The following is a 20,286-nucleotide window of genomic DNA, read 5'->3' on the forward strand; positions in this document are numbered from 1 at the left end:
AAGTTTCTTTGCAGATGATTGTTTTTGCCTTTGTTTGGCTCATTTGTTCGCAAGCAGGCAAACAAAGGCACCTTTCAGGCCTGCAGAGATACTCTCATTTAGGGTTGGTGATTTGGGAGCACTTAGTGTGTTCTGTCTCTTCCTACAAATGTGCAATTAATCAGCTTCTAATTGAAGTTATGAGGGCGTTTGTGTGTGTGTGTTTTGTGTCTGGCTTGCTCATTTTCTCTGAGATGTTGACCCTTTCAAGTACACTCATTAGAGCACTAGTCAGGCATGGTTGCCTATGTTTGTTCTGCTTTGGCAGGAGCACAAACAGACTGGTAGCCCCGTTTGCCTCCATGTTGTCTGCCCTCAAAGTCACAGTTCAAAAAGAACCCAAACGCAATGAGAGGCTGGCGTTTCAGGTCCAGATCTGCGTCACTAAAGCTTGTAATTTCATTATAATGAGTGCCAGATTCAGCTTGTTTCTTCCTTTTAAACTCTGACAATTATGAGATTGATTGGATTGAACCCAAGAGACGGTTGAAGATAACATAGGGCAGACAGAGGGAGTTAGATGTTCACATGGGAACAGAGGAACGGGGATATAGCGGCATTGAAGAACTAAAAAGCATCAAAATATATGTATTTATAGATTTTAGAACTTTTTGTTTTGCTGCTAAAGAAAGATTATCTGTACACATAGAAGTAAAATAAAGCAATGACGATTCTTTTGTTAATTAATTGTCTTTTTTCTGTCAAAAAGAACAGATAAGAGTACCAATAAGGAACCGAACCAATCAAATCCTGACGATACCCATCCCTAGCTGTCCACCCAAACTATTATGCAGTTTGCTGCAGCATAGTGTGAGATTAGCCCTGGACAGACGCAAAAGGAACTTGACACAAGCACGGACACAAGCACACATGCGAGCGATCACATGATCCTCTTGGCGGAGATAATTACCGTGTGTCGAATGAGTTTCAGAGGTTCCCAATTCGAAAGGTATCATAATTGCTCTCTAGCTGTCAACATGCATCGTCCCACCATAGAAATACATCTCGGGGTAATAGGTAGGTGTCAATAATCAATCACAGAGGTTGACAATTACATAGATTAACAAATTCGAAGAGGTGTCGTCCTTTCAGTGTAGCAGGAGCAAAGACCAGTTGTCATACATATAAATGATATTTGAGCTTGCTGTCCTGATAATTGTTTCTCTCTCTTTCACACACACATATTCTTTCAAATTGATTGATATGTCAAAATGAAACGCTTGGGGGTAATTTTCCAAAGGCACTTGTCCGTGGTTGCAGAAATGGGAACATCTTTACTGACAGACTTGTGATTTATGATGAAGTTTTGATGAACTTTTGTGCTATTCAAGGTTAATGTGAAGTCAAACACACAAGCGGAGAAGAAAATGACCATTTATGAAGCAGACCACTCTGGCAGAGATGAAAAGACTTACACTGAGCTCCGACATCTTTTCAGTCTGACAAGAGTGATGCTCTGCAGTCATTGAATTTGATCTCATTGATGTTATTCTTTGTAAAAGCGCACTATTTGAGGCAGACACAACTGCAATTTGATTGTGCTTGCATAATGACAATACAGTTCTTGATTGATTGAGCTTACCCAGCTCTACATTAGACTAGCTAATCATTTTTAACTTTATTCAAAAGTCCAGCATGGGGCTACTCCTCTGGTTGCAAAAAGAAGTCTGGATGGATGGATGGCAAAAAGGCCGTAGTGTTCAGTTCGGTGAGAGGTTGAGCTGAACAAAAACACACTCCCACAGGCATCCATTGCTAGTTAGCTTACAGCTGAAATACAGCTGGTGCATTGGCTTTTTGATGCCAATCAAACACACAGCGACGGTGCACCTGTTCAAATTCACACCTTGAGGCTTCTGCTTCTTATTCAAACCCTACTGAACATGGAAACAGCGAGAAAACAAACTGAAACTAGAAAAACACAAAAACTCTGTGAAGGCTGCAAAACCTGCTGAATGTGCTTTATAATGATGAAAATAACTATAATTTGTTTAACCTGTAACTGCAGTAAAATGCACATAGTTCAATTAAAATCACAAACAAACACGGCGGGTAAGATTAACACCCTACGATAACACCTGTCAGTTTTAAACACAAGCATGAATTACAAAAACATCCATAATCCCACACAAAAACACTTTGTACATCCATTATATGAAGTGAAGCAGGGACATCGTGACACCTCGTCTCCATATTTGTGTGTGTGAGGCACAAAAGGTGCATGTGTGTGAGTGTATACATATATATATATACTTGTGTGTGTGTGAGTGTATACATACATATATGTGTGTGTGTTCATCAGTGAATGTGACAGAGTGCTTACTGCTGTAGCAAATAAGTGCAGAGCGAGTGTCTGGGGCAGTCCAGGGATCACACTGAACAATAGGACCACAATGCACTGCAGCTGCGATCAATTTAGGAAGAGAGGGAGTGTGTGAGTAAGTGAGGGAGATAGGAGGTGGGGGGGCCTGAGGTCCAATAATGGAAAGGTCACAGGTTTGATCCCTGAGGAAGCAGAGACAAGACTTCCATTAGAGAAAGAACTCCTGCACAGTTTGACCCCGTCGCTCTGCTCACAGTTTAGTAATCATGTTTAGACTTGAGCTTCCTGTGGAAAATAATAAATAGCAGTGACGATGTTCCAATCACATCCGTCTTTTGTTTATTCGTCAAAGTAATCAAAACAAAAATGCAGATGTGAATATTTGTTTTTCTTCTTCATTTCCCCTGATTACATTTTCAAGGTGTTCGGAGTTATGTAGATCAAAAATGTACTTATTAAAGAGAAAAGTAAATTAAGAAATAACTGCAGTAAAGTAAATGGGTAAATAAATCAAAAAATTTAATTAATTTAAATTAATATGTTAAAACATGTTTTATAAAAAGGCATTAATAAAATAAGTTTGTAAAGATTTTAAGATGAATTCAACAGAAATGAAAAATGAATTGTGTAAAAACAGAAAATCCAAAAGAGTTGTTACTTTATCATTATTATTCTTTAATTGGATTTATTTCTCCTCAGTATAATTTGCTTTCACCTGCTGTACTGTTTTGACCTTTAAAACTATAAGAAAATAAAAAACCTGATTTATTTTCACTCTATAAATCAAATTATAGGGCATCAAACAAACCCTCCAAGATATTGCATCTTTATTCACTTGTTTATCTGCAGTTTATTTGACCATAGTATTCTTCAGTTTTCAGTCATCTTTGGTCTTCTATACCCCTGTTTCCATCAAAACGTCATTTTCTTTGGATTTTACAAAGACCATGACTGTACCGTTTTATCTGTAACCTCATGTGTGGAATGGCTTCGAGAGGAGACTTTAATGTCAGCTGTTTAACATCTATTGTCATGAAGAGTTGAGCAGGTGGACCCAAAGGCATTAGTCTAACGGCAACAGGAACTGGGAGAAGTAACTTTTAATCAAGGTAAGGTTCAACACTGAAAACCTCGACTTGAAAAGCAAACTAATGTGACGAGAGGATGAAGTGCAGGAATGAGGTGATGAGGCAGGAGAACCGGCAGGGAGCTGATTGTTTGTGAACAACTGAAGAGGCTGATTCAGAGCAGGTGGGTAGATGAGCAAAGGAGGGAAAAAACAACTAAATCCAGTCTACTTGACACAGTGACAGACTTTGACATTCATGCAACAGAGAACACAAACGAGAGGGACTCAAATTTCACTTTATTATAAAACATCGGAGGCCATATTTGCATTTTTCATTAATAAGCTGCTCTATAACGTATAATGCGTTCAGCGTCACATACAGCAGAGTGACGCACTCTTACATGCAAAGTAGCTGCAACAATAGACAATCTGTTATCCATTCCGATCCGTTTAGCCGCTTGTAATTAGTCAGCGACGACATTTATCACTACTTGCAGCGCTAAGCACACATGCACACACTCAACACGTAGCAGTCGCCTACTGATTCAGGTGGATGACTGTTGAATGTGTTTATGATTATCATGCAGCTGTCATTTTACATTTAAAATGGTATTTAAATAACTAACTTGTGGAGGTTTATATCGGTGCCTAACACCCTGTGTTCATGAGGAGATTGTAGATATCGTCACATTTCTGTTTTGGAATCTTATTGCTTACAATAAGATCAAATTCCCCCCTTTTGAAAAAGCCTAAAAAGCTTTGTTTACAACACGAAAGGTACGTTAATAATACTTGTATCTTGTTCACTTTGCTAACTAGATAAATCTTGTTCTGACCAGCAGTTAATGTGTCCTCAAAAATATCCACACTCAGTTTTATGCTATATACAATACAGCATCTTATAGGTACATTTTCATAAAAACATACATCGTTTGCTGACATGTCCCTGATTGTATATCCCTTTATTAACAGCAGAAAGGCATGGGCATTTACAGTGTTTAAGCATTAATATAAGCTAATGCGTGCAAACACACACACACACACACACACACACACATGGACATGCACACATTCACAGCACACACACACACACACACACACACACACACAGTAAAGGTTTGCAGTAGCTACCAGCGGAAGCATAACGTCTCATTATTAACGTAATAATAAAAAAACAACAACATAAATAGCAACTGTTCAAGTAACAGTGACACATTCAATGAACTGCTCTGTTAGCTTATAATGATCATGCGTGTGTATGACGCGGGTAAGAGCAGGAATTCACAGTACAGTACAGTGAGGCACATACTCTGCTTCCTGTTGCTCCGTCCATTAGAATGCATCGCTGTGGCTCGAGTGCTTGGAGCGGTGAGTTCTGGAGTGTTGATCCGAATTACATCAGGAGCTCGTCAGTGGTTCATTACCATGAGTTTGTCCTCCGGCTGTCACTTCCTGTGAGAAAGAGAGAGAGGGAGAGAGACGGAGAGAGAGAGAGAGAGAGAGACAGACAGACAGATGGAGAGAGAGAGACGGAGACAGAGAGAGAGAGAGGGCGCATTTTAGAAAATCTATAATGTAATTGAAAATCTTCTGCTGAGATGTTTGAGGAAAAGTGAAAATTCCAATTTTTTTCCACCTAAATTTAAAACACTGTAAAAGATGAAATAGCAAAGTAAAGGGATAACAATTTGAATTATAGTTCTGAGAAAACAAAGTCAGATTTGGCAAAAATCATAATCAGCAGCTCGGTCCTTTTTAAGTGTCATCTACCTGTTTCGATGCGGCCCGTATGTGTCCAGCATGAGCGTGCTGGCCTGTTCCAGGTTCAGCTGGCAGCGCTGCAGAAGCTCCTCGCACTCGGCTCTCGAGCGCAGGCCCAGACGAAACAACTGCTCCACCTATGACACGGACGACGGGGGGAGGCGTTTTAGGCAGGCAGGTCGGCAAGGTGTTCAGTGCGGACTGGACTTGTGTTGCATGTATTTTTGATCGTGTTGATATTATTCTACTTCAAGCACAGTTGAGCTCAGTCCAGAGCGTCACATGAGCAGAGCCACACCGCCACAATAAAATGCATATTGCTGCAATAAATGGTTAAAACCTCGTCATAAATCTGGATTGCCTAATTGCTTCTTCTCCTCTATTTTTTTGGATCAGCATGTGTACTGTAAGTTTGTGTTTTGGGATTTGAGATACTGGTATTTCCTAGGAATTCCTGCCTAAATGTACTAAAAAAACTACTTCCTGTGATCACAATTTTCCAGATATTAAAATCTAGAGAAAAAAATTCAGCTTATTTACATGTATTTTATACGTTAACTTTTTGGCAAAGGCTATTCTTGTACCTGGTAAAAACCTGTACTCAAGGGCATAACAGATGTGTAGACAGATGTGTATAGGTTTACCTTCAGATGATTTATGGCCTGAATAATGCTCCAGTTGTGAATTTGCAGAGCAGCCTGACACTCCTCCAGCGTGACACCGTGTACTGCTCCTTGGACCTGTCAATGATAACGTGAATGTATAATGAATGAAGGATTAAAGTTTAAAGAAACATGACTGGACCTATGGTTTGTTTGTATTTCAAACAATTGTAACTTCCATATCAGGAAAAGGACTTTTTTTTAAATAATCCTCTAAACTGTAAACAATTGCAAAGCCTTGAAACGTATATATTAATAATTTAACATAAAAAACAACTTTGCTCAGTCACTTGTACAATTAATCAAATTTGCAATTCATCAAGTTCAACACATTTTTCTAATTACCCAAAAGCACTTTGAAGTTTACAGTCAAACTCACACAAACTGTTATTAAACTATAATAAACTTAGTTTAATCCTAAACTAACATTAAAACAATCATCCATCCAGACAGTGGAGGAGCAGGAGATAAAGTCTGACTATGATGAGATCTGCTGCTTTGTCAGCATAAAATTAATAATCAATACAGGGACTTTTAAATGTTTTTAAAAAGTTACGTGAAGCTATGTGAAGATAAAGCAATGAGGAGGAAAGGAGAAGATAAAAACATTTCCTTTTCCTCTCCTTTACCTGTGCGACGCTCTGCTCCTGTTGCATGCTGGGAGCTGCAGTTCGCCCGTTGTTGTTGTTGTAGGAGGAGTTTGGTTTGGCTCCGCCGGGATGCTGAATCATGGGTTTCACAGCCGCCATATTGGCTGTTCCATATCTGACACAACGTATAGAAACATTTTCAACAATTTTCAACAATTAGAATCAATGATTCCAACAGATAACAATGTTTATATTTTATTTATGCTTCAGTGAGCAACACAAATGCAGCTCAGTGAGGCCGTCAGTCAGACAGCGTTTTATTCCTCTGTATTGAGTGACAGCTGCTCTCTCTCTCTGGGTGTTACGTGAGCTTTCGTTTTGAAACTGTTGTAATACCTCGTGAACTGTTAGTGTTTCTAGTATTTCAGGAACAATCAGACTGAGCTGGAGAAGCTGATTTATTGTAGAACATGCAGGAAACTTGTGGGTTGCTGATTGCTAACAAAACAATGTCTCATATTGACTTGGAGTTATTGATGCTATTGGCATATATTCCAAGTATCGCTTTAATAGAGCGAGCCTCTTAATGCTTTCTGTATAAACTTGAATTTTAAGATGTTTTGACAGTTAGACACACTCGTCTCTGTAAAGGTCTAGTGTGTACGATAGCAGATGCAACCAACTGAAACTTCTCCTGCGTGTTGGAGAACTACGGTGGCTGACGCAAAAACGTGAAAACACTGATTAGAATATATTATTATATTGCTGGCTAACCAAGATAGTTGGACAGTGTTTGATATCAGAAACACACCTTTCCAGAAAAGCTGGTCGCTCTGGCAGCGGGGCGGGAGTAGAGCTGTCAACCAGTGAGGAAAGGCCACGCCCCTCAGTAAAGGTGAGGGGATCCAGTAAGGAGCTTGATGCGTAGGAGGAGCCACGAGCTGCGAGCCGTGATGTGGCTTGAGCAGTGGAGGAGGACAAGTTGGAGGATAGAAGGGGACCCAGGTGTCCGGACGCCCTTCGTGGGGAGATGGAGAGGGGAGGAGGAGGCAGGGCCATGGGGTAGGAGGACAGCGGCGGAACCAGTGGGAGGGGGGACGAGGAGCGGGAGCCCGGCTGAGAGAATGCGTGGTCTCTGGGTGGGATCTGAGGGGGCGTGTCTTCCCCTTCGCCCAGGGAGATGGAGCTGGAGCGCGGCTGCGGGTGGGTGGTACGGGCGGTGAGGTTGCGCTTGGAGGGACGCAGCGGGGGGACGGGGCTGCGGGGAGGCAGCACCGGCCGGTCCTCGAAGCAGCAGGAGAAGGAGGACGTGGAGGTGGGGGAGGGAGGAGGCAGGTAGATCTGCCGGTGGGGGCCCAACGGAGCCAGAGGCATGGGGAGCGGGGAGGAGGGGAGGGAGCGGCCCGTTGACATCGGAACCTGCAGCTTCACCATCACCTGCACCAGACAGAAATAAAAGCAGTTGTCTGTTTGTGTGTATCATCAAAGATTACTTTGAAGACTACACGTTCATTACTTCTCTCTGTAGTTCTTGGAAGAGGTCGGCCGACTGCGACTCGCTCCTGATCGCCATAGTGCCGCAGGGCGTGGCCGCGCCCTCCTCGGTAAACCCCTTGTTGATAGACTGCACCTCCTGGTCCTCCGATTGGTCCTCGAGCTCAGTCGCGACCACGTCGTAAGATGGCTGAGGGAGAGGCCAGTCCAAGATGGACGGAGTGTCCTGAGGATGAGAATGATGGACAATGAAGTAAAAAAGTGATGCACAAGTTAAATTAAGCGGTGGTTATACATATGGATCCAATGTGGAAGTAGAACTTCTTGGATCGTTTCCATTTGTAACAATGCTTACAACACAAAATCCAGCCTTGGCTCGCTTCACATGTCTATGGTAAAGAAGCTAGTTTTACAAAAAACAATCTGGCATTGTTGTTTATTTAATATTTCTCATTCTTAGCGGACTTTAACGAACACCAGTTCCCATAAGCCCTCGACCTTTATGCTCAACTCCTAAACAACTTCACAAAAGGAGAAGATGACGACATTTCTATGTTGTAAACATGTTAGACAACGTATTAAAACTCCACCATGAATTCCAGCTTTGAAGGGAGCAATAAGATTAGAGGATGATGAAACATTCCTTTGAAACCCAAAGTAAACCGCTACAATGCACATGATCAATCACTGAGCATGAATCCACCACACTGAACCCGCCTCGGCCTCATCCAAAGACACTAAATGATTCCAGACATTTCTTAGCCAAAGGCCAACGTCTGGACTTTCTTTTGAGAGCGCAGACGGTGTGGGCTTGTCTTTGACTTCAGGATTATGTGAAGCTGGAGCACAATTGCTTTCTGTTTGTGTTGGCGTGCGATGGGAGAACGAAAAGTTCAAGAGGTAGCTGAAATCCCCAGATAAGGAATCATGTGCGAAAAGCGTAAAAGTGATCCCTGTCAGCTGAATGAATGAATCTGTATGTGCTGCTCCAGAAAAATGCACATCATCCTTCACATCGACTTCAGCGAGATAAACGGTTTCACAGAACAGAAAACAGCTGTTACGAAAAGGTCATGTCACAAACGGGGCTAACCGAGCTAGCACGACAGCTAGAGCAAGCTAATCTGCTAGCGTCTGTACAACCGGCTGTGCTAGCTGTTATAACAACGCTACGTATGCAGACCACACAGTGTTGTTTCATGTGGTTTTATGTTGCAGTGGATATATTTCAGCAGGAATCTCTGTTAAAAAAATAACTTTTCTAACCGTTTATTCTACAATCTATATTTATTGACTGTTATTCTGTACGTTACTCTGCACTTCACTGCTTTTTGCTCTTCTGGTTCGATAATAAACGACATTTTCTCAGTATTGTACTCCGTGAAGTGACAATAAAGTTGAATCTTATCTAATATATTTAAGTTTTTGAATATTTCTGCATTAATAATTTTATTATTCGTGCCCGTGTACTGTATGCATCTACTTTGCATGTTTCAATAAGTGCAATTTTTTACTAATTTTGTTCAATAATTTGTTTTTTGATTTTGTTAAATCTGTTGAAAAATAGCCTTCTGTCGAACTCAGGTGGTTTAACAACAACGTTTATAAATGTGCACTATCCCTGCTAAATAAACCAGCAAATGGAAAACATTTGAATCTAAGTTATGACGCTTTACCATCTTTTAATTGCTTACATGTGCCCTTCCATCACCCTCACATGCGTAGCTTTTACCCTCCTTTATTCTTAAAACTCACAGCAAATTATTCTCGCATCCAACTACTCTTCACTCTCTAACTGCACCTTCAGCGTGTCCTCATCCGGCTGCCGCGTCTCAGTGAGCGGCGAGGGCGTGGTCGAGCTGAAGCTGTCATCGGTGAAGTCGATGAGCGACACCTCGCTCTTGGCCGAGCGTACGCCGGACCCCTCCCAGGGTCGCAGCTTCAGCCCCAGTGACACTCCCAGCCTCTTCAGCCCCGAGGAGCTGCTGTCGTCGGCGTCGTCGTCGTAGTCGTCCATCACGGAGTCGTAGAATGGCTCTGCACACACACACACACACACGCAAACTCCAGAGTCAGGAAACATGTATTTAAAAGGAAAGATTGTAGACGACAGACTGCACAGGGGAAGAAGAGAAACACTCACTCTTCAGCTGGACGGCAGGTTGAGGCGGACGAGGAGGAGGTTGCTCTGATAAAGAGAGTTTTAGACATTTAGTGAGTTAAAACCACTCTGAAAGAAGAATGAGCTCAGTTTACTAAAAGAGAAGCATGTGTACAACAAAAGCCACATAGTATAAGCAGTGGTGGAAGAAGTTTACTCAAGTAAAAGTATTCCTTTACCGTCCCTTTTACTGCGGTAGATGTTTAGTTTTGTGCTAATTTTAACTTTTTTATAAACTGTTGGGTTGTTTAATCTACAGCGATACATCATATTCTATAAGATCATCATCATTTGTAGCGTCGCTGTCCTGTGAGAACCACATACCTCTAAGTAAACTTCACATGAGCTTGGAAAAAAAGCCGTTGTCAGCTTTGTGACGATGCATTTATCATCCAAGAGGCTTTTTAAGTCGTTTATTCAGCTTAAAGAAGTCGGAGAATTTTCTTAACACTCGAAAGAAAACTTCATCCTTCAGTTTATCAGAAAAAAGTACCTCAAATTTGAATTTAAGTACAGTACATGAGTACATGTACGTAGTTTCATTCCACCACTGTGTGTATGTGTTTAAATGATGAGATGGATTTACTCTTGGAGCGGTTGGGGAGTTTGGTGGGCCTGGCGGTGCTCGGGTCCACCCCGAGGACGTCAGGAGGGTCCATGGGGTTCCCCAAATACAGACTGAAAGGGAGCAGACAAGTAAATCACATTCAAAGAAAGCTGCCGCCGCAAATTAATTCAGCATCGGTTACTATATAAAGGCTACAATATGGAAGATTAAATGTGATTTATGACAGTAAGAGCTGCACACACTTGTGCTGCTGTAATCACTGCCAGTTAAAATGTTGATTCGAGCATTGAGGCTTTTTTTCTGTTCTTGGATCAGTTGCTGTGGATTTGAGCTCGGTCGTAAAGCAGCTTAACAAGTACATCATGTGTTGGTGAACTGACGCACTGCTGCACTCCAGTGGAGAACAAGCATTGCTGCAAAAGCACGTGGTTCAAGCTTGCATTATTTTATAGTGTATATTTGTAGCTTAAGTTTCATGCTGTGTTGTATGTATTGTTTGTACCTTTACTGTACTTGGGAGGAAGCAAAGACACATTTCCACTAAGGGTGGACAATGAAGTCATTCTAATGTAATACTTTATTTCGTTTACTCGTCTCCAATTTATCAAAGGGAAATCTGTGGTTTTAGATAAAGATAAATTAGTCAAGGATTAGAAAAGCAGTCTGCTACTCTTACAAAATGCGGTGTTCATCTATTCTGGCTTGTAAAATATTGGATTCTCTCCCCTGAGTTGCTGAGAGTTCATGACTACACAAACAACCGGCATGAACATGTGGAAAGATAAACCTAAAATATCTGTTATTGTGATGAAACAGGGTTCAACATGGACCACACTGGAAGTTTTCCCCCCCAATTCATACAGTGTTTTAGTTGCACATTTTGCGCTTTTTTCCCTACTAGACTAAAACCTTTCATTGACATTATATGAATAAAACTTATGTTTTATGAACTAGTGAGTATTATTAACCTGTCTATGCGATCTGCATGTCCCCAGCTCCTGTGAGGGTCCGTGTCTCCGTGTCCGGTGTGGATGAAGGAGTGTTTGAGCGGTCGGCTGATGTCGTGGGCTGACAGACCGGCGACCGACGTCACCACGTGACGAGGGAACTGACCGACACGCAGCGTCCCCTTGTTCTGACCTCGCCACCAGTAGTGCTCCGCCCTGAAAACACACACACACACACACGGACACATGAGGACAACAAAGAGAATAGCTTCTACTCTGTTTACCACGTGACATGTTGACTGATTTGTATAATCCGCATCCTCATATTCAACATCATTTACTAATAAGGGGAGTTTCCTGAGTGCAACAAATTGTCTCTGTCACATGATGAATGTACCAATGGCAGCAAATCAAGCTAAAATAATTGCTGACTTGTGGGTTTTCATTAGGGCAGCTAAACACACACACACACACACACACACATACACAGAAGCCACAATATTTATATAATGAGCCAGTAACAGGACAGTAATTACAATAATTTCCCACAATTCAAGGAATCCAATGACAACAAAAGATGCATTTGTTGTCTTGAAAGGATGATGTTCATTCTGCACTGACACACACAAGCAAGACTTTCAACAAACAGTCATTTCGTTGAAATACTGCTTTTGTGTACGCAAATTAAATTTACATTCTTCTTGGGTATACAGCACGTGTTGCATATCCAACTGACCTTCCCTCTATGATGGTGATGATGTCGTTCATTTTAATCTGGAGCTTGTCTTCCTCCTCAAAGTCCTGCAGCGCTTTCATATCCGTCGGCATGGTCTGCAGAGCACAAACACGCACTTACAGTTTGAGCAAACCGCTCCACAAGTCTCATGATTTACTACTGCCATGAGCAGGATCAGAAGACACAGAATACCTCAGGTCATCTTGTATAATGGTGATTTATTCCTTTGCTTGTATTGTCCTTTGTTTGCCCGGAGTATAACTTCTGTGTAACATCTATTAACTCCAGTGAGGGGCAATTCTGCTATTTTTACTTTTAACTTTAAAGTCAAATTTTGAATGCAGGACTTTTACTTGTAACACAGTATTTTGAGAGTGTGATATTGCGTTTACATAAGTAAATGATCTGAATACTACCTCGAGCAGGAAGTCTCTGAGGGCGATGAAAGTCGGTCTGTCCTCAGGTTTGGGGCTCCAGCACTGCAGCGTGACGTTGTAAATATCCTGTGGACAGTCGTCTGGTTTACACAGCCGCTCGGCGTCCACGTCCACCTTGTGGAGAATCTGCAAGCGGACACAATAACAGAACGCTGACGGGTCATTATTACCCGCTGAATGGTTATTTTTATCCAAAACATGAATTTCTTCCTCCCCTGAACTTTTTTACGGCAAACTAGAAAAGATGTGGGCACCTGGCTCCCATTAAGGCCCAGCCACGGCTCCTGTCCGTGGGTGAACATCTCCCACAGTGTGACCCCGAACATCCAGGTATCGGACGAATGAGAGAAAGTACGAGACTTCAGAGACTCCGGGGCGCACCTGCAGAGAGACAAGGACGAAGACGGAGACACAGAGAAAAAGAAAACGTCAGGGAGAAAGAAGAAACTGTGCAGAGCAACACCGGGACAGTTTGAATCCCTGGATGATGTGGTGTGAACCAGGCTGTTCTTCTCACCATGGGAAAGGGATTTTGTGGCCCTCCTCCATGATGTAGTGGTCGGTGTGTGTTGGCAGTGCTCTCATCAGGCCAAAGTCTCCGATCTTCACCGTTTCATTGGTGGACAGCAGAACGTTACGGGCGGCCAGGTCCCTGTGGAGGAAACGTCTCTGCTCCAGGTAGGCCATGCCGCACGCCACCTACACACCGACAGAGAGAGACAGTGGTGGAATGTGACTAAATACATCTAATCAAAGTACTTAACATTAGCAGATATTTGAGGTACTTGTACTTTACTTGAGTATTTCCATTTTATCTAACCTTATACTCTTTACTCCACTACATTTGTCTGATCTTATAGAATATGATTTGAGGGTTCATCACTTCCAGTTACTCTCGTGTGTGTTTAATCGTTTTGCTGTTTCACTGACCTGCACAGCGTAGTTACACAGAGAGGAGATGAGGATGTGACCCTGACGCTTTCTCAGACGATCCAACAGGGAACCCAGCGGGGCCAGCTCAGCCACCTATACACAAAATACTGCTCATCAGTATTTACACACCTTATTGGTGACTCAGGTGTCTACTTTTGCATGAACAATGAGAGTGTGTGTGTGTGTGTGTGTCTTACCATCTTCATGGGCTGTGTGAGGACGATGCCGTACAGCCGGATGAGGTTCTGGTGGCTCAGTGAGTGCATGGCGTTCACCTCCCTGATGAAGTCGTCCAGACCGTCCGAGTCCAACACCCCGGCCTTCAGACACTTCACCGCCACGGACAACTAGATCGGCAGAGAGGGAGAGACGATAACCTGAGCTTGCCTTCTCATACGTTCTGCACACTCTGCATCACGTTATGTGCGTGTTTCCTTTCTCACCACTCTGCCGTTGGGTCCGGTCCACTCTCCCCTCCGCACCACCCCGAACGTGCCGTCACCCAGCCGCTCTAACAGCTGCAGCTCCGACTCTCTGATCAGGCAGGTGAGCGAGGCCCCCGGCTCGCTGTTGGCTGGTGCCACGCCGGACGACGCCCCCTGAGGGAGGGGCTGCTGGGGGTCGGCGTCGGGCCGTTTAACCGGAAACACCTACAAGCCCAGGATTATTTCACTTTTTTAAAATATACACAGTCACTCTGCAACATGTGAGCTGTTTGTCAGCCTTGGAATTCAGTTATCTAATAGAAGGAATTTGTTAAAAGTTAGAATGTTGCTTATCTCATTTGGCATTCAAGCTTTTGTTCAGCTGGTGGTTTAATATCGTGGTTACAGAGTCGGAGAGTAAACATTACCAAATACAAGAGTGTGTGTGTGTGTGTGTGTGTGTGTGTGTGTGTGCGTGTGCGTTTGTACCTTGCTCATCCAGGACTTGCGTTTATAAAGGGCTCTTCTCCTCTTGACTGCCTCCCAAAGCCTCCTCTGACCTGCACCAAAACAACCACAAACACTGAAAGCATTTCATACGTAGACGGGACTTACTATAAGCATAAATCAACTTGAATGTCGTATTTTTTAAACATATAATAAGAAGACGAACCCGGGCGTCCCATGCCGATCTTCTCCAGGTCTTCATTCTTGACGTAGTCGAAGTGGGAGAGCCGCGTGACGTTGAGCTCGTCACGGATCCGCAGGAAGTACTGCTGCAGCTGCACATCTGTCAGCAACTCCAGCAGCCACTCTGTCCCCTCCTCACACTGCATCTGCACACACACACACACACACACACAGACACACGTGTACCTTGTGTTACTATACATGTGAGGATGCATTGACAGAGCGCCACAGGTGCATAACTGTGTTTTTAGTATGAAGCTAAAACGTGTGTGCATAAATTGAGTTATTGAGTGTGATGTTAATGAACACACTGTAATGTGCAGTGGAAATAGAGCAGCTATTCTGAGCTACAAAATCAATATTAAAAAAAAAAGTTTTCCCCCCTCAAACCCCCATAAAACCACAACTTCTTTAGTTTTAAACACTTGGATTAAATATATGTTTCATGTTAATTAGTGAGCTTTAAAGGTGCAGTGATTTGGACGGAACCAGGCTAGCTGTTCCCCCCTGTTTCCAGTCTTTATGCTAAGCTAAGCTAAACGAATTTTGTTGGTATTTCTTTGTCTGCAAATACTGATATCAATATTTAAGATTTAAAGTCTTGACATAAACAAACATTATCCATAAGGATCTCTTAAATTTGTGACATTTTATTGAAAAACAAACGTGTCAGTGCTCTCTGGTGGACAAACAATGTCACTGAGATGACGTAGAACACAATGAGATCCGTTATAATGCAGAAACACACATAAAAATAAGACTTAGGCCCAATATTTTGCTGCCCCAGTGCATGCTGGGAGGATTCCCAACATACCTACGTTTTGTAGCTGCAATCGCATGATCAGCAGCCCTCAACCAATCATATTAACACTGATCGTGGTTTTCAACTCTCTACGCGTTAAGCCTTTAATTCAAAATAAGAGCGCGCTGTTACTCGAGATAACTTCATCGAGATAACTTCATCCAGGATTAACAAATCAAACTGCTTTCAGAGAACCAAATTAGATTAGATGAAAAATAAACAGGATTGTTTTAGTCAGATAACAGCATGAAAAGCCTGAATTAGTCAAGAACTGGGCCCGGCAGGTTGGGAACTACTGGATTAAATTAAATTAGAATCAAATGGAGAATAGTCTGTAGTCAATCATCAATACACACACATTCACAAACACACTTGCATCCTCTCTCTAACACACACACACACACACACACACACACAGACACACACACACACACACACACACATACGCCCACTCTTTATCTCACACTGCATCTACACACATACTGTTATCACAGAAGAATCACTGCCATGTCCACCCACAACCTCACATTTTACCATTTGTGCCCCGACACTCTCTCTGATCCTCCCGTCTCTCTCCTCTTCGTCCTCATCCTCCCCCTCCTCCTCTCCTCTGGCGTAGGGGAGTCGCTGGTACACATAGCTCTCCCCCATACTGTACGCAGCTCCTCTCGTCCTCTGCTTGTCCCTCTCTCTCTCTCTCTCTCTCTCTCCTTTCTCTGTCTAGCTGCTATTCAGAGGCGGCGTTAGCTGCGACTCTAGTTTGCTAATCTCCTCTCGGCTCCATGACCTTCTCTGCTCAATCGATAGGCGCATGCACACACACGTTCACGAACACACCGGGGGGCATTTGACGCCTCTCTCTCCAGTCGTATCACCTAAAGCTATCTATAAACTCCCTCCGTCCTTCCTCCCACTGGGTCTTTCTCTCCCTGCTGACTCACGGCTCCCTGCAGCGTCGGACACCTCCATACTTCCCTTTATCTCCCTTTCTCTCCCCATCTCTCCCTCGCTCTATAGCTCTCCACCTCCTTCTGGCTCAGCCGCCCGAGCCGCACCGTCTGACGATAAATAATTCAGCAGCTCCAACGAGAGGATGAGAGGGAGGGAGAGGGAGAGATCTTGGGAGGAGAGGAGGGGAGAGAATGTAGATGCAAATAGGTGGACAGATGGATGGGTGAATGGATGAATGGCCAGGGCAAAGAGAAATAATAGAGAGACTCTTCCCAGCATGCATCTGATGGATGCAGACATGCAGCTGGTACAGCAGCTTTGCTTCACATCAAATATGACGTGGTACATTTGGAAAAATCTGCTATGAACTGATTTCAGGACAATTTTTTTAAGAAATGGTTTCATTCAATAATACTTATTTTAAAAAATAAGCAATATTAAGACATAACTCTGAGATCTGGGAAATGATGACTGACATTTTCTATTATTTTCTGGCCTTTTTTAGAATAAACAATTGATCAATTAATTGAAAACAAATAAAGAAACATGATACTAAATAAATAAATTAGTTGCAAGCCTAAATCCGCTGTTTAAGACATTTATCAAGGAAAAAATACATTTAAAATGTGAGTTTTTTTAGGCAAAAAAAAGGGTTTTAAACATTTAGACCCTGATTTAAAGTGATAATATTTTTAGAAAAAATTGACGTCAGTGTTTTTAAAATCCAGACTACAACCCCAAGATTCAACACCATGTTTGGGTAATGATTGCAACTTCTGTAGTCGTCCAAACAGCTGTATTTGATATTAGTGATATCTGTCTGCAGGCTCTTTCCCACATCTGAACTGTCTAAAAAAGTATTTTCTACCTTTATAATGGATAATAGCTTTTACACCTACTAGTTTATTCACCTCAGCAGTGCACAGGAAAATACTACCTTCACTGAAATGTTTTCCTGAATATTAATTACACAGATTGTTGCAGCCGAAGCACACAATTTATATAACATCACGGAATAAATTAGTTCATGTCGGTATGTTTGGTAAAAGCTCATTCGCTGAGCTTTCCTGTGAGCTTCATTCAAAATAGAATAAACTCAACTGTAACAAATAATATTTTAATCATATATTATGAGCTTCATCTCTGTGTGCGTGAGTTTTTATCGAGGGCGATGCTCTAAAAATAGGAAAGCTAAATGTAGCTTAGATTCAGTGGCATGGAGAGTGAAGCGGAGCGAGACTCAGTCGGACGTTTCCACGAGGAAGATGATTTATTGTGCTTCTGTAATTAATGACAGACTCAGAGTAGAGAGGCAGGGAGAATAATGCAGAGAGGGAACATTCAACAGCAGCACACATGCTGATGAATTTAATCAAATGATTGTTGCAAATTTCCACGGTCACTTAAAGAAGAACAGACGTTTTGTTTGTATTCTTTGGTGAGAGTTAGTTCATATAAGATAAGATAAGATAGAACTTTATTAATCCAGAAGGAAATGAATGTGCCAGAGTTTGATGAAAGATTACAACAGAAGAACATAAAAACAATAGAGTACAAATATAATATGTTGAAAGATGTAATATTGCACATATGTTCCTCTTTATAGTAAAATTGTAATTTGCTGGTAAAACGAGGGAGAAAAAGAGGAAGTTTTGGAGCGGCTGCTCACACGTTCCTCTCTAATCTCTAACCGTGTGTGAGTTTAACTGCTCTCACCCTGCAGACGTCTGCTGGAGGATCAGGAGTTTAAAGCTGCAGTCAGGAGTGACTGAGGTCACCTGGAGTTTACCTGGAGGAGGCCACGGATGGAGAGACCCCACATCTGCACACACACACACACACACACACAAAGAGAAGCAGAGAGTCTGCTCTTATTCCAGAAAAGAAATAAAGAATGTAAAAGTATAGAAATGAGATAAACTGACGTGGAAAACCTAGAGCACAAACTGAATTATTTTCACTTAAATTGCTAAGAAACCAAAAATAAATTGTCAGTGTCTTCATAATCAAATTTCAGGTGTGAATGCTGACCATTAACATGTTTTTTAAGCTGGTTTTGAAAGTGTGTCACTTTTACACCAACATAAAACAAATAAGGGATTTTGTTTTTGTTTTATCTTGAACACACAACTTATCTTTTCTGAACTTTGGGAGCTTTGTTGGATTCCCCCATGAGAACTTGTGTGTGCAGAAGACTCTACACAATCTCCATGTTGCGAAATAAAACACAATTTAATTGAACAATTAACTGAATAAACAAAATACTGTATTTCTGTGTGTGTGTGTGTGTGTGTGTGTGTGTGTGTGTGTGTCAGGTGGTTAAACATCTCCTGGGGGTGGAAATGGGAACATTTCTAAAATTCTGGCTGTAGTCTGGCACAATTTAAATGCATGATTTAAATATGATTCCAGGTCAGCTCTGAGAAGTGAATGCATGCAGAGCTACAAGTACAGTTTCTTTATTAGCATGTTAATTGATCAGGCTGCTGCTAAAGCTGATAAGCCTCACTCACGTTAAGTCTCCACCTGCCTGTCCGTCAGTAAACATCTCACCGTTACAGTGTCACTCAACACATTCACTTTATTTCATTCATTCATTTATTGTGTTTTGGTGCAACATGTCGCATCTTGCACATTAAGTTAAGAGAGGAACAAGGTGCCAAAAAGAAGAAAAAATAAATAACTCCGGTATACCAACCTGTGAAGACGCGCTTTGCGGGAGCCCCTCTTCCTCCGGTCAGTCCTCCGCCTCTCACCTGCAGGAGCCCCGCGGGGAGCCGCGCTGTTTATCGGGGAATCGGTTAAATTCAGCGGTAATCCGTTATCGCTCTTCTCTCTCCTCCGTTAATTCCGGGACGCTCTTCAGTGCGCCTGTGTCGGGATGTGTGAGCGTCACCGTGCGTAACAGCATCGTGCGCACAGAGCGGCTGGCTCTGGTACTTCCTGTTTGCAGGTTCAGGCTTCAAAATGAAAGCGCAGGTTTAACGTGATCAGTGTCATTTAAAAAAAATTAAAAAATTATTTTGTAATTATTAATACAGATATCTCACCCTTTTTATTCTTGTTTCGTGTATTAAATACATTTAATTTAATAATTAAATTGCCATTTATAAAATACTGGTCCGATTATAATATATATAGCTGTGAACAGTGACACAGTTTGTGCATCATTCAGTCCTACTGATGGCTCAGACATCAGCCTTATTTCACAAACAGACATTTATTTTCTCAGCTACATCAGCCTTTTAATGCTGCTGTCAAAGTTGTTGTATTTATTATTTTTAAGGAGATAAGAGTGTTCGATACTTGTGAAGCATTTAAATAAAATTGACTTTAGATGGGGCACACATGGTTATTTATATTCTAGATTTAGTGAAGCCTAGTACATGTAGACTTATGCTAAACTACACTTTCTCTGGGTTGGAAAACAACCACTGGATGCAAATTGTGCTTTTAATCTGAAAAGCAGAGCACCAGAAGTATTAAAAAAAAAAAAAGATGTTGCTTAATTGAAGAGTGGCACTCATGGACTGCTGTTGCCACATCTGCTTGAAGAGCCAGGCTGAATCACAGTCATTCGATTCCTTATTGAACCGTTTAAAAGAGGAAGGATACAAGTGCTTGATTTTGCTGTAAGCAAAATAAAAAACAACTTTCAGACAAGAATGCATTGAAATCAGGGATTTGATTTCCCTTCC

At 42.1% G+C, this 20,286-nt stretch overlaps 1 protein-coding gene across 2 annotated transcripts; it reads right to left on the reverse strand.

Annotated features, from left to right (window-relative positions):
* Positions 1–3,710: 3,710 nt before the first annotated feature.
* tnk2a (tyrosine kinase, non-receptor, 2a) lies at positions 3,711–19,445 on the reverse strand. Of its 2 annotated transcripts, XM_031850136.1 has the most exons (21): positions 19,287–19,445; positions 18,305–18,410; positions 14,819–14,981; positions 14,635–14,705; positions 14,164–14,370; positions 13,918–14,067; positions 13,718–13,813; positions 13,305–13,486; positions 13,042–13,168; positions 12,767–12,913; positions 12,351–12,445; positions 11,636–11,830; positions 10,686–10,777; positions 10,082–10,126; positions 9,740–9,975; positions 7,961–8,164; positions 7,256–7,881; positions 6,484–6,619; positions 5,837–5,932; positions 5,202–5,329; positions 3,711–4,883 (listed from the first exon to the last, which is right to left on the reverse strand). In XM_031850136.1, the coding sequence occupies exons 3-21, from the start codon at positions 14,979–14,981 to the stop codon at positions 4,877–4,879; spliced, it is 3,003 nt and encodes a 1,000-aa protein (XP_031705996.1). In that variant the 5' UTR covers positions 18,305–18,410; positions 19,287–19,445; the 3' UTR covers positions 3,711–4,876. The 2 variants fall into 2 exon arrangements, with proteins under 2 accessions (XP_031705996.1, XP_031705994.1); XM_031850134.1 differs by lacking the exons at positions 18,305–18,410; positions 19,287–19,445 and adding an exon at positions 16,172–18,029.
* Between the last annotated feature and the right edge of the window lie 841 nt (positions 19,446–20,286).

This window comes from Anarrhichthys ocellatus, unplaced genomic scaffold, assembly GCF_004355925.1.
Source record: "Anarrhichthys ocellatus isolate YVR2014 unplaced genomic scaffold, GSC_Weel_1.0 scaffold10, whole genome shotgun sequence".
NCBI lineage: Eukaryota > Metazoa > Chordata > Actinopteri > Perciformes > Anarhichadidae > Anarrhichthys > Anarrhichthys ocellatus.